We start from the raw sequence: 12,853 nt of genomic DNA, 5'->3' as shown, positions 1-12,853 counted from the left end.
ATCAGCCCTGGTCACCATGGCCAATGATCAGGGATGATGAGAGTTTACTACAATGTCATCTGGAGAGCCATAAGTTCCCCATCCTTAGTCTGTCTCCTTCTTAATCGGATTGGTTCACACCTTGTACTTATTTGCCTGCTGTGTGCAGCTATTCAAGCTCCACAACTTTGGCTCCCTAAAAATAGCTCTTTGGTGAAGCCTCCCCCCAAAAGTCAACAACTTTGGTCAATCCAATGGGTAGATCACTGCCAGTTTATTTATAGTGGGAGTAGATCACAGTCTCTTGGAAGTTGGACACCCCTGAAGTACAGCATCAGACCATGGTTTGATATTACAGGAACAGACCCAGGCTTATGTGTTCTTCCTACCCTAGCTGGCATGGTTTTACCCAACAGCAAACGATGGTTTGCTGCAAACTGCAGTTGGGAGCTTCTAACCTTTGCACATCAGAAAAAAAGGGAGTGCATCAATCTGGGTTTGCAATGCCAAATCACCCTTTTGGTATTGCATCTCAAAGCCCCTGTGCAAAGCCTGCTGCCTTTTCTGTATGCCTTACCAGCTTTCACGCATCTGATGAAACGGGCTCTTGGTCATCTATGGTTACGTCACAATGAGTAAATTAATCTTTAATACGCCACAAGACATTACATTGTATTTTAATGTTTAAGTGATTTCCGCCCCCATCGGAATTATTTCACCGCAACACTTAAACCTGTGAACATGTATTTTTGTGGGAATTTCTTAGTGTTCAACATGTTTTTATTCTCTCTTCCCCTCACCACCCCAACCTTTTAGGTTTTTATATTCCGGGTTTTCCCAAGCTGTTGAGATTTCAAGAGCATCACGAGAAAATAATGAAGAAATTTTTGTCTAAGCTTAAGCAGCATTTTGTAAGTAAATCCCATCAGAATATACAGTACATAAAGGGCAACCCATCAGCAAAAGGTCCAATATGATATTTAATTCTTCCCTGCCTGCTTATGCTGGTGTGTAGGGAATTTATGGAACTACTTTATGCCAAATCAGGTCATTGTTCTGTTGCTGTTTTCTGTATCTACTTTGCTGGACGGTGGTTCTGTCATAGACAGAGATCTTTCCCAGTACTGCCACTGAAGCCAGTTTAACCTGAAATACTTTTAAAGTGATGCAAGGGATTGAACTTGGAACCTTCTCCATGGGAAACATGGGCAGGGTGTGTGCAAAGATCTGGAGGTAGTTGTGTTGTGGTATGATTCTAACTAAGTCTGTAATGATACGTAGATTATAAATATTTTAGGTTGGTTAATTCTGCATAAGCAATGTGTGATAATAGTATATAGTCCTGAAAAGCAAGGGATGGGGCTTCTCAAGCCAGGGATGGGGAAACAAACCCCCAGCATCTCTATTCACTAGCCATAGTTGGGGTCCATAGGGTTGGCATATTTGTGAAAATCCGGACAGAGAAGTAGTTGAGCTTTTTTTGGCAAACACAAAAAGAGGTTTTCAAGCTAATTTTAAGGAATATTGCCAAAAATGATCCTACCAACATGGGTTGCCATACACCCGGATTTTCCCAGACATTTTCGTGATTTCCGCCCTGGCATTGCTTTTGACTGCAGTATTCCAGCTATGGCAACCTTTGGACCCATCAATATCTGTAGAGCCGCAAATTCCCCACTCCTGTCCTATGCTTTTTAATGGGAAAGTACAGCAAGGGACGCTGGTGGTGCTGTGGGTTAAACCACAGAGCCTAGGGCTTGCCTATCCGAAGGTCGGCAGTTCGAATCCCACAACAGGATGAGCTCCCGTTGCTTGGTCCCTGATCCTGCCAACCTAGCAGTTCGAAAGCACGTCAAAGTTCAAGTAGATAAATAGGTACTACTCCGGTGGGAAGGTAAATGGTGTTTCCGTGCGCTGCTCTGGTTCGCCAGAAGCAGCTTAGTCATGCTGGCCATATGACCCGGAAGCTGTATGCCGGCTCCCTCAGCCAGTAAAGCGAGATGAGCTCCGCAACCCCAGAGTTGGCCACGACTGGACCTAATGGTCAGGGGTCCCTTTACCTTTACCTTTACAGCAAGGATAGGAAGTTTAGAGTACTCCATGGAATCCCATATCTCCCCTCCCATGCCAAGGGGGTTCCCACCCCACACTCTTTCCATTTCAGAGCTATCAGTAGTAAGTGTTGCATCTGCACCAATGTTAACCTCTATAATCCTAGCTCTTGTCAAACCACTGTTTTGCAGTCCATCTTAGAAGCAGGCTTTCAAGTTCCAGTTTGGCCCAACTATGCTTAGCACTAACATCAATACAGTGGTACCTCTGGATATGAACAGGATCTATTCCGGAGCCCTGTTCGCATCCTGAAGCGAATGCAATGCATGTGTGCGTGGGTTGCAATTCGCCGCTTCTGCGCATGCGCGTGACGTCATTTTGAGCGCATGCGCAAGCGGTGAAACCCAGAAGTAATGCACTCCGTTACTTCTGAGATTGAGACGTGTGACATCTGAACCTCACTATGTCTTCCCCAAGAAACCTATGGGTTTTGTTTTTGTTTTTTAAATGATATTTTATTAAGTTTTCACAATGAAGAAATTATAAAACAATAAATGAGAATAAAAAAACACAAAAAGATACAAAACCACAAAGATACAAAAATACAAAAATACAGACAATTAACATAGAAAAAAGGAAAGAGAAAAAAGAAAAGCACTCTTTTCAAATTCAAATCCTTCATAACCTTATTTTCTTGACTTCCACCCGCCCTCCTTTCTTGTATTCCACTTTAAATTTAATTCAGCAAATTCATTTTTATTGGTTTTATCCTTTAAAAGTTCCTTCAAATATTATATTATTCAAATTTTTATCCAATATCTATCCCTTCTTTCATATTCTTATTTATCTTATTCACTTGAACCTCTTCGTTTCATTTCAGTGTCCTCAACATTCAAAAATTTTACAATGTTTTTGTAGATAGTCTTTAAACTTCTTCCAGTCTTCTTCCACCTGCTCTTCTCCTTGATCTTGTATTCTGCCAGTCATTTCCGCCATTTCCATGTAATCCATTACTTGCATCTGCCATTCTTCCAAGGTGGGTAGATCTTGTGTCTTCCAATGCTTTGCGATAAGAATTCTTGCTGCTGCTGTGGCATACAAAAAAAAGGTTCTATCCTTCTTTGGCACCAATTGGCCGACCATGCCCAGGAGGAAGGCCTCTGGTTTCTTCAGGAAAGTATATTTAAATACCTTTTTCATTTCATTATATATCATCTCCCAGAAAGCCTTAATCCTTGGGCACGTCCACCAAAGGTGAAAGAATGTACCTTCCATTTCTTTACATTTCCAGCATTTGTTATCGGGCAAATGGTAAATTTTAGCAAGCTTGACTGGGGTCATACATACCTATACATCATTTTCATAATATTCTCCCTTAAGGCATTACATGCCGTAAATTTAATTCCAGTGGTCCATAACTGTTCCCAGTCAGCAAACATAATATTATGTCCAACATCTTGTGCCCATTTGATCATAGTAGATTTTACTGTTTCATCCACAGTGTTCCATTTCAACAGCAGGTTATACATTATTGGTAATGTCTTAGCATTGGGTTCTAATAATTCAGTTTCTAGTTTTGATTTTTCCACCTGGAAGCCAATCTTTTTATCTAAATTATAGGCCTCTCTTACTTGAAAATAATGTAGCCAATCTCGCACCTTATCTTTAAGTTTCTCATAACTCTGCAATTTCAATTTATCACCCTCCTGCTCCAAAATTTCCCAGTACCTTGGCCAATTGGTCTCCATGTTAAGTCTTTTCATGGCCTTTGCCTCCATTGGCGATAACCACCTTGGGGTTTTGTTCTCCAACACATCTTTATATTTAATCCAGACATTAAATAATGCCTTTCTGACAATATGGTTTTTGAATGTCTTATGTACCTTAACCTTACCATACCACAAATATGCATGCCATCCAAATGCATTATCATACCCTTCCAAGTCAAGAATATCTGTGTTTTCAAGAAGTAGCCATTCCTTCAGCCAACAAAAAGCTGCCGCTTCATAATATAATTTAAGGTCCGGCAGGGCAAATCCCCCTCTATCTTTCGTATCCGTAAGTATCTTGAATTTAAGAAACCTATGGGGTTTTTGACTTGTTTTATTTTTTTATTTTCAAAATATTTCATTGAGACATCCCAAGCATCTGCATTCGAAATTCTCAGAAAGATACAGGAAGGGAAACTTGATAATGCCTGCCATAGCTATTCATCCGACTTTATGAACCCAACATATAAACAAGTTTTTAAAAAAGGGAAATATACATATAAAGAAACAAAGAATCATAGAATTGTAGAGTTGGAAGGGGCCTCCAGGCATCATCTAGTCCAACCCCTGTAATGCAGGAATCTCAGCTAAAGCATCCATGACAGATGGTCATCAAACAGTAACCAGTAATTATCTTCTATAGCTTGATCAGGATGAATATAGCACTTTTATGCATTAACAGGTGTCAAAAACAAATTGGTGGTGGTATTTCCACATTGATTGATTGATCGATCAATCAATCAATCAATCAATCAATCAATCAATCAATAGATAATGCAGGAATTGTAGATGATAGATAGATAGATAGATAGATATAATATTAGTTCCGTGCAGAGAAAGGAAGAGATGTAATGGTGAACCAGGCTTAAGGATACAACCCTTGAGTAACAGGATGTGCCCTTTATATAAAGGTCTCTACTTCTGTGCACATTTATGCGCAAAGTACTTTTTATTTCAGTGAAGACTCACTATATTTCCAAATGCATAAAAGCTTCCAGCCTTTCATATATTTTTTTGTCCATTGTGCTGGAAGCTTATGAAACATGAAGCGTATTCCTGCTAGGAAGTATAGTACATTTAGTTTCTTTTTCAGGGTGTTTGATATTAACTCTCTGATCAGATCTAAAATTGCTAGAGACAGGATCAACAGTAGCCTTAGGTTGTGGACTTGAGCACATTTATAAGAAAGGAAAGTTCCTGCTGAATGCAGACGGACTTCATTCCTAGTCTTTAATCTTTGATATCTGCAGCAAATGTTCTAAATGTAGTGAGTTGCCTCATGTATGCCATATTGGTTTTCCAAAATCTGTTCATGGGTATGGGAGAGTTTTAAAAAGGATTATTTAAATCTACTGGCTGGTGAAAACCGAAATCACTTTCATGCTTACCTCTAGGCTGTAAATTGTAGTTTTAATTTTCACAGTAGAGTTCATACAAAGTTTGGACTGTAGGTCGTTGCTGCTTATTGCTTTAATTTTGGAGGAGTTTGCCTTCCAGGGGAGGAAACATCAAGTGCATCTTGCCCTCAGTCAGTAGACTTCCTCGTCTGGGTGTCTGAAGGTTCAGGGAGGCTACTTCTAATAAATGAAAGTAAACAGCAAGCTGCTAAATCTGTAAAGCGAGGGAGGCACAAGCACTTTTTTTAAATTTGGAGAGTCAAAAGTTGGGTGTGTTTATGTAGATGATTCTTAACAGCTCCTCAAGTCTCTCTGTCAGTCTAAGAACTCCCAGTGGAGCCTCTTTTATTGTTGGGATGCTATGGTGAAGGGACACTTATTTGTAGAGCTGTTCTGTAGAGACAGAGCTATGTACCAAACCTTTGTAGGGCAAAGTTACTGCCTTCCTTCTCCATGGTGTCTGCTACTTCCTCCCACTGCACCATATTCCCAGGCTAGTGTGCTGTTCCATTCATGCTTCTCAGTGTCCCAGGAGCTCCATGCTATTAGATCAAACAGCTGCCACTTCCGCCTCTGCCCATTCAATCTCAGCAGGAAGAGAGGTTGGCAAGGGCAAGCCTCTGTTGCACCCTGCTGCGTTCAAGCACACTGGGCTTTCTGATCAGCTTCAAGCAATTTCCACAGCTTCCCAAGAGCTGCACTTAAAACAGCAGCAAAAACCCGCCCTGCAGAAGCACAACATACAAACCCAACTTTCAAATAATAATTTCTTAGTCCTGTTAATGAGATCTGCAGTTAGGGACAGATCACCCCTTGGCTGAGCTTTCTCAGACCCACCCAAAGTTTTGGACCACGTCTCCCATCAACCCCAGCCAGCATAGCCAGTGGTAGGGGGTTGATGGGAGTTGTAGTTGAAAACATATGGGATGCACCAGGCTGCTCTGAATAGACTATGGGCAAGAATGACAGGGTCTGAGAAAGGGGAATTGGCCCCAGAAAATGAAAGGAGTTATGTCCCAGGGCTTGGTTCCTGGTTTGCCATAGTGTGTAGGGGTGGGGTGGGAAGCTACTTGCTATGCTGCCTCTGCATGAAAGAGGCATTCTGTACATGCTCAGGTATGCTATGTTCCTTCATCCCTTTCTCTAGAGGAGAAGCATGGCCAAAATTAGTGAACTGGATCAAACTTTTCATAGAGGGGTATGGCCACAAGAGGTTTTCTCTCCTTATGCCAGGTGGATCAGGCTTTGTGCCTAAATGACTGCTTATATGCAACCCTGAAGCTTCAGATTAAGGCAGTCTCCCCCTATGGAATCATATTCCAGAAAGTGGGGCATTGCAGTAAGTAGAGAATGCCTAGGCACACATTTTAACCGTGCTACAGGAACCTTTCTTCTACGCTCTCCCCAGCAAACCAAAGTGAACATACAGGGAGAGGTATTTTTAAAAGTACACATGACCCAAACCCTGCATTCTTCACAATCACCCTCTTCAATGTTTAACCTCTTTGGATTTCTTTTGTCCACGGAGGGGAAGACAGAATGCATAGGAAAGCAGTCAGGTTTCAGGCTGAAGATACTTTGGCCATTTCACTTTGGGTTTGCAGTCCAGGAGTTCATGCTGTCTTAGTTGCCAATGTTTATGCTGTGTGCTTAGCAAGGAAAATCCGTTTTTGTATGTGCTGTCTTTTTTCTTTTAATTATTATAGGTTTTTTTTTAAAAAAATACCTTGTTTGTAAGGAATATTTTTTAATGGGCTGCAATATAAATTCAGTAATACTAACCACTTGGCCACTTTGCGTGATGCTGTGTTCGTATCTGAAGTTCATAAAACTGCTTCTTCTTGGCAGGACTCCCAGGAAGTCAACACTACGTTTTACACAATGAAATGGTTTTTCCAGTGTTTCCTTGACCGTGTGAGTGCCCTTTGTTTGATGTCTTCCCCACCCCCAATCATCCCAAGCACACATTTTTACGGCAAATCTGGATTTCTGTTATTTTTCTGATGCCTCCCATGGCTTCTCTCATTGCAGACTCCCTTTACGTTAACCCTCAGGATCTGGGATATCTACATACTTGAAGGAGAACGGGTTCTCACTGCGATGTCTTACACCATTTTGAAACTGCACAGAAGTAAGATCTCTGTCCTGGCTCTAAACTCTTAACTCACCACATGGCATGGACAGGCACTTGTGAATAAAATGAATAAATTAAAATCCAAACATTTTTTCTCCAGTTGGGTATTTCTCAGTACTATATTATTATTATTATTATTATTATTATTATTATTATTATTATTATTATTATTATTTATTACATTTGTTCATCACTTTATCTTGCCCAGGGCAACCCACAGTGACTTACAACCTACCAAGCCATTGATGTTCTCTCACCCCCCCCTGCACTTCTGGGGAGAGAGATCTTGTGGGTGCTTATTTCACACTGTTTCCAAAGCCACCACAGCTTCACTGTTGGGAAGATTCTAATAACTAGAAATAGGTTGCAAAAGATGTGGCTACAATATGCACAATAAATCTGGTGGCATGGTATACTTCCCAGCCAACAGGAATATAGACGCTGGTCAGACGGGCTCTACTCAAAAGTACAATTTCCTGAGGAGATTAAATCACAGCATTCTCTGTAGGTCCTTTGCTGGGCCTCCTTGTTGACTTTAGGCGACTCTGTGAAGCCCACCTTTCAAAGCAAGCCTTTGTTGGCTGATGCTCCTGGTGCTTCTTATCGCTATGATTGCAATGTTTCAGTTATGTTGAGTATTTGTTGACATGCTGCCATTTTAGGGAGTTATTTTTGTCAGATGTTTCTGCAACCTGTTTCAGTCTCTGAGAGAGGCAGGACTGAAATGGTTTAAATAAATGGAGGGGCTAAGAGGAAAGCATAAGGGCACGATGCTCACTCCCAACAACAACACCACTTTCCAAGGCTACTTCCTTGCTTATGCCTCCCTCTTGATTTTCAGTACCCTGTGATCTTCCCCCATTTCTGTCTGCATGTACCACCTGTGCTTGTTGTTGGAGAGAGCAATGTTAGGGGATCGGCTTGATATATGACAGCCTTATGTTTCTGTCAAGTTCTAGAATTACACTAGGTGTTTGTTTAATTAATAGATATGAATTGACAGAGAGAGAGATTTCTGTTTCAATAGAGAAAGCAAATATGGCTACATTTTAGTCTACTCTCTGATGTCATACTCTTCTCCCCCTCCCAACCTAGAACACCTGATGAAATTGCAAATGGAAGAACTCGTGCAATTTCTTCAGGAGACCCTCGCCAAAGATTTCTTCTTTGAAGATGACTTCGTAATAGATCAGCTCCAGAGTTCCATGGCGGAGCTGAAACGAGCAAAGTTGGACCTGCCAGCAGCAGGTGAGTAACTCAAGACACAGCTGCTGCTGCTTTGGAAGCAAGCGGTCCATTTTGGTTGGTTTGTGGGTCTACACAGCTTTTGTCACTTTGCCTCCTCGAATGGAGCTGCATAACTATGGCATGGTGCAGGAAATTCACAATTTGGTATCCCGTTCCTGGAAATCCTGATCATTTCCCCAAAAGGGATGCCCACTTCTATCATGCTCCTAATCTGGAAGTGTAACAAAAGTCCCTGTAAGGAGCAGGTACCATTGTTCTCCTGATGCACAGCTATGCCCACAGCAGGAAGTTGGCCAAGTACTGCACATCCTGAAGGCAGTGCCTGACCAGGGTCAGGAGTTCAGTGTTTGGATGAACAGATGCATTTTGCAAGCAATCCATTCTGCAGAAAGGTACATGTGGGTCAGGCTCATTGTCCCATCCTGGAGAGCACAGGAGGTAAACTTGCGGCCTTTTAGTTAGCAGGAAGGCAACATCGTTAAAATGCTAGTCTTGTGTTCATGCCTTATCATGCGGCGCTGGAAAACAATTTTTGCCTCTGAGTGTGAACAACGATCAGAGATGCTCTTTTCTAGACCTATCAATCATTGCAGAAAGAGAGGAGGGCTGGGACGGAGGTTTCCTGGACTGTTTGCCCCCCCCCCCACACACCCAGCATTCATAAGAATGTCTGTGCTGTTTAATGGATAAGTGGGTTTTTGTGAGCTGAGAAAGGAAATTGAATTTTACCCTCCACTATTGAGAGGGTCCTTCAGGATTTCTGCCAGTTTAGTGTAACATGAGAGAGTGAGCAGAAAAGTCAGGCACTAGCTTTTCCTTGGGAAGATGGGGAGGAGATCGCAGAGGATGTCTGTTGTAACTGTCAGGCTTTTAATGTTCTTAACATTTCAGGGGTTGGACTAGAGGACCCTCGGGCTCCCTTCCAATTCCACAATTCTATCACCATTGCGATGGGCTGCTCTGTTTTCAGCCTCTTTCCTAAGTATTCCTAACACTCCAGATTTATTTCAGTCAGAGTTAAGTATTTATTCTTCCAGTGAAAATTTGACTACAATCCCAAGATCTCTTTCCAAAGTAATTAGTCAATTCACCCTCTGTGTGTGTGGCGTCCTCAAAGCTGCACATCATTTTAGGCATGTCCCAGTTTTGAACCTTATGTGACCCATTTTTTAAAAAACCTCTTTTTCTATTCTGAAAGTTCTCTATTTGTCCCTACTTCAATTTCTTTTAACCACCTGGCATTATGTGCAAGGATACCATTTTCTGATCGCTTTGGCTTTTGCCTTATTTTCTCTCTGCTAGGCCAATAGTAGCCTGGACAGGAAGTGGGGGAGGAGTGGAAACTGACAGCACTGGACCAGAGGCTTTGAATGTGGAGTTATTGCAAGCACTACTGGAAATACTGAATATTATAATTTATTCCTGTTGCAAACTGAGGCCTGTAAGAAATTTGGGGTGGGGAGGAGAAACTCGACCTGTTTTCCACCCCTCAACTTCGCCTTCCTCCCCTCACTTATGAGATGGTTGAATGCAGGTGCTGCCCAAGGCACCTATGGAGTGCTGGCTTCCATGGAGGAAAATTGGTGTTTGGGGCTCCTCCCCTTCCTGCCAAGCCCAGCCCTGCTCATCATCTTGGGAGACTGGGGCTCAGTCAGTCTCCAGCTCACAGTCTCCAGCAGAAGGGATTGCCCAGAGAAGAGGAATGCGGATGAGGTTCTGGTCCCAGCAGCTGAAGGATAGCACTAAAATTGTGCTGCTCTCTGCTTCCAAGGACATTCCCCCAAGGCATGAAGGATTCTGATTCTCCATTATTTTTCTGTGGATATAATGGTGAATCTTCTATTGATAGACATCCATACTGTCTCCCCCCCCCCCCACTTTGGGCCTCAGGGATGGATGCCCATGCACGGGCATTCCACTTGGGGCCGCAGGGGGGGGGTATTTCTTCAACCCCCAAATGGGGATTTTCTTTGTACCCACAAGATACGTCTTGAAAATCTGTCAGATTTGTTTTCAGTTCTTGTTTAGCTAAGAAAATGGATGCCTCATTTGTTCTTCATCTGAATTTCATCAGCCCTTGAGTTTTATCTCCCCACTCCGTGTTCAATTCTTGTTTTTCTAATCACTATCTCCAGGCGATGCTATCTGTCACCAACCTCGCTCTCAGCGTCTTCTAGACATTACCTCACTCTTGCATGCCTCGTCTGTCTCTAGTTCTGCAAATGTGCAGGGGGCAGGCAGCTTCCTCCCCAGGCAAGCACAGGGTTGATCCTGTCTCATGTGAGCTCAATGAAGGGCACTGGCTGCCAGCTAAGGCTTCCTTTTGCACCTCCACATCAAGGTCAGCCAGTTTGGGAGGGAGAATAACAGGGCCACATCAATACAGAGAAGCAGCACCAAAACTGAGAGAGGCATAAGGAATTATTGGGGCAAGGTCACCCTTTGGCTTTGGAATAAATCATTTCGCTCTGCCTTGCTTCCAAAGTAGACCCACAATGTCCAGATATAACCCTTGGTTATTTCATTCCCACCATGGACAGATTGCAGTGTCTAGGGCATGACATTGCCAGTTGAAATGAAAGCTGCCTTGTAGGACTTGGAAGCTGAGATGGACAGGGATGTTTGCCCCGAGTGATGTGTATCCGAATTCCTTACAGGGTATTGAATGGAGAGGTGAAAAGGAGGTTCCGGATTTGGATCCTGGGGCTTATTCTTGTTTGCTTGGCAGGAAAACAGACAACACTCAGGTTCTTTTCTGCATGTGACCTTGAGCCAGCTGCTCTTTCATTCTCTCTCAGCCCAGTCTACTTCACAAGGTTGTTCTGATGATAAAATGTAGGGGTGGGAGAAAACCCTGTGAGCTTCCCTGAGTTGTTAGGAGGAAGGGTGGGATAAAAATTAAGTCAAATGAGTACAAAAAGGCTAGGGCAGCTAAAACTAAGGAGGGATGGAAACTCCCTTCTGACCAGCTGGGAGAGTTAGTGAGATAAACCTTTCCCGGAATTTAAATATAAACTCCTGGATTTTCTACAGAAAGCTTATAGGGAAAAGGTAGAAAACATGAACTACTACTTATAGTACCAATCATGAGAACTCCAAAGTTTTCATTACTATGAGTTATCAGGAGAGCCTCTGGCTCACATCATCTCTGACAATGGGCACTTGCTGGCTGGAGCTGCTGGAAGTTAATTGCTAGGCCAGCAAGATGTGGTGGGTTAAAGGTTCCTCCTCTGTGCTCTAGTGCTCAGGGTGGCATGGATTGTTTGATGCATGTCATCCTCACAACATCCCTGTTATGCAGGTTGTGCTAGGAGTGGAATATGCACCTTCAACTTAATCCTTTTAGGCTGCAGTGAACACTTTGGGACTTACTCCCAGAGTAAAGATAAAAAGGCTTGTGCTTTAAGATTACAACTGGTGAGGAATGCCATCTTCTGCTTCATACTTGTGCCCTAAGCTGCAGTTGCCTTATGCCACCAAGTCAGACCATAGACCCATCTAGCTCAGTATTGTTTGCACTGACTGGCAGCAGCTCTCCATGGTTTCTCTCGGCTCTAACTGGAGATGCCAGGAATTGAACCATGGCCCTCCTGCATTTGCAAAGCAGATCCTCTACTACTTCCCTTTCCCTGTAATAATGAAATAGTTATTGGCAGCTTGCAATTCTAGCCATACTGTTAATTTAGGTCCCTCCCATATGGGAACATCCGAGCACTAATTAGGCTTAGTGGAATTCTCCATCTGGCAAGCCTTGTTTAGGGTGCTAAGAGCTTTCCAGAGCTGTTTGGGCAGACTTTGGTCTGTTGTCAAAGACATAACTTTGCACAGCATTGAAAACATGGCAGTCCATCTGGAAGGGAATTTGTAGTGTGCACTCTTCCCTGTTTTCTTCTAAACTCTCCTTCAGAATGAGATGGACTGGGCAGTCTTAAGGCTTGTGCTGATTACCAGTTTGCTTTGGGCTTTTTCTTTCCTTCAGACATGGTCGAAAAACACTTAATTGCTCAGTTAAAGCATTTGTGTTCCAGAACCACGGTCAGATATAGTTCCTTCACACCCTATTCTATCCCAGGAAAACTGTAACACCCAGAGAAAAGGCTGTTTTTTTGCAAAAGGAAGATCTTCTGATGGTCCTTCCTATCAAGCACAGAATGTCTTCTGTGGAGCAGATGGGGGAAGAAGAAAGGGTACAGAACTTCATAAATTGCCCGATCACAGCTTTTTCCTTCTCTCTGAAATGTATCAGGCAGTAATGGAATTGCCAGGAAGCCTTC

At 42.8% G+C, this 12,853-nt stretch overlaps 1 protein-coding gene across 9 annotated transcripts in view; it reads left to right on the top strand.

Annotated features, from left to right (window-relative positions):
- The window catches only part of USP6NL (USP6 N-terminal like), a 139,707-nt gene that overhangs the window by 110,211 nt on the left and 16,643 nt on the right, over positions 1–12,853 (top strand). For all 9 annotated transcript variants that reach the window (XM_079992381.1, XM_079992378.1, XM_079992380.1 and 6 more), the window contains 4 exons: positions 796–890; positions 7,046–7,111; positions 7,229–7,328; positions 8,427–8,579. In XM_079992381.1, coding sequence (XP_079848507.1) covers positions 796–890; positions 7,046–7,111; positions 7,229–7,328; positions 8,427–8,579 — 414 coding nt within the window. The remainder of the gene's footprint in view (positions 1–795; positions 891–7,045; positions 7,112–7,228; positions 7,329–8,426; positions 8,580–12,853) is intronic.

This window comes from Podarcis cretensis (assembly GCF_951804945.1).
Source record: "Podarcis cretensis genome assembly, chromosome: 10".
Classification (NCBI taxonomy): domain Eukaryota; kingdom Metazoa; phylum Chordata; class Lepidosauria; order Squamata; family Lacertidae; genus Podarcis; species Podarcis cretensis.
This window is presented reverse-complemented; position numbering and strand designations above follow the sequence as displayed.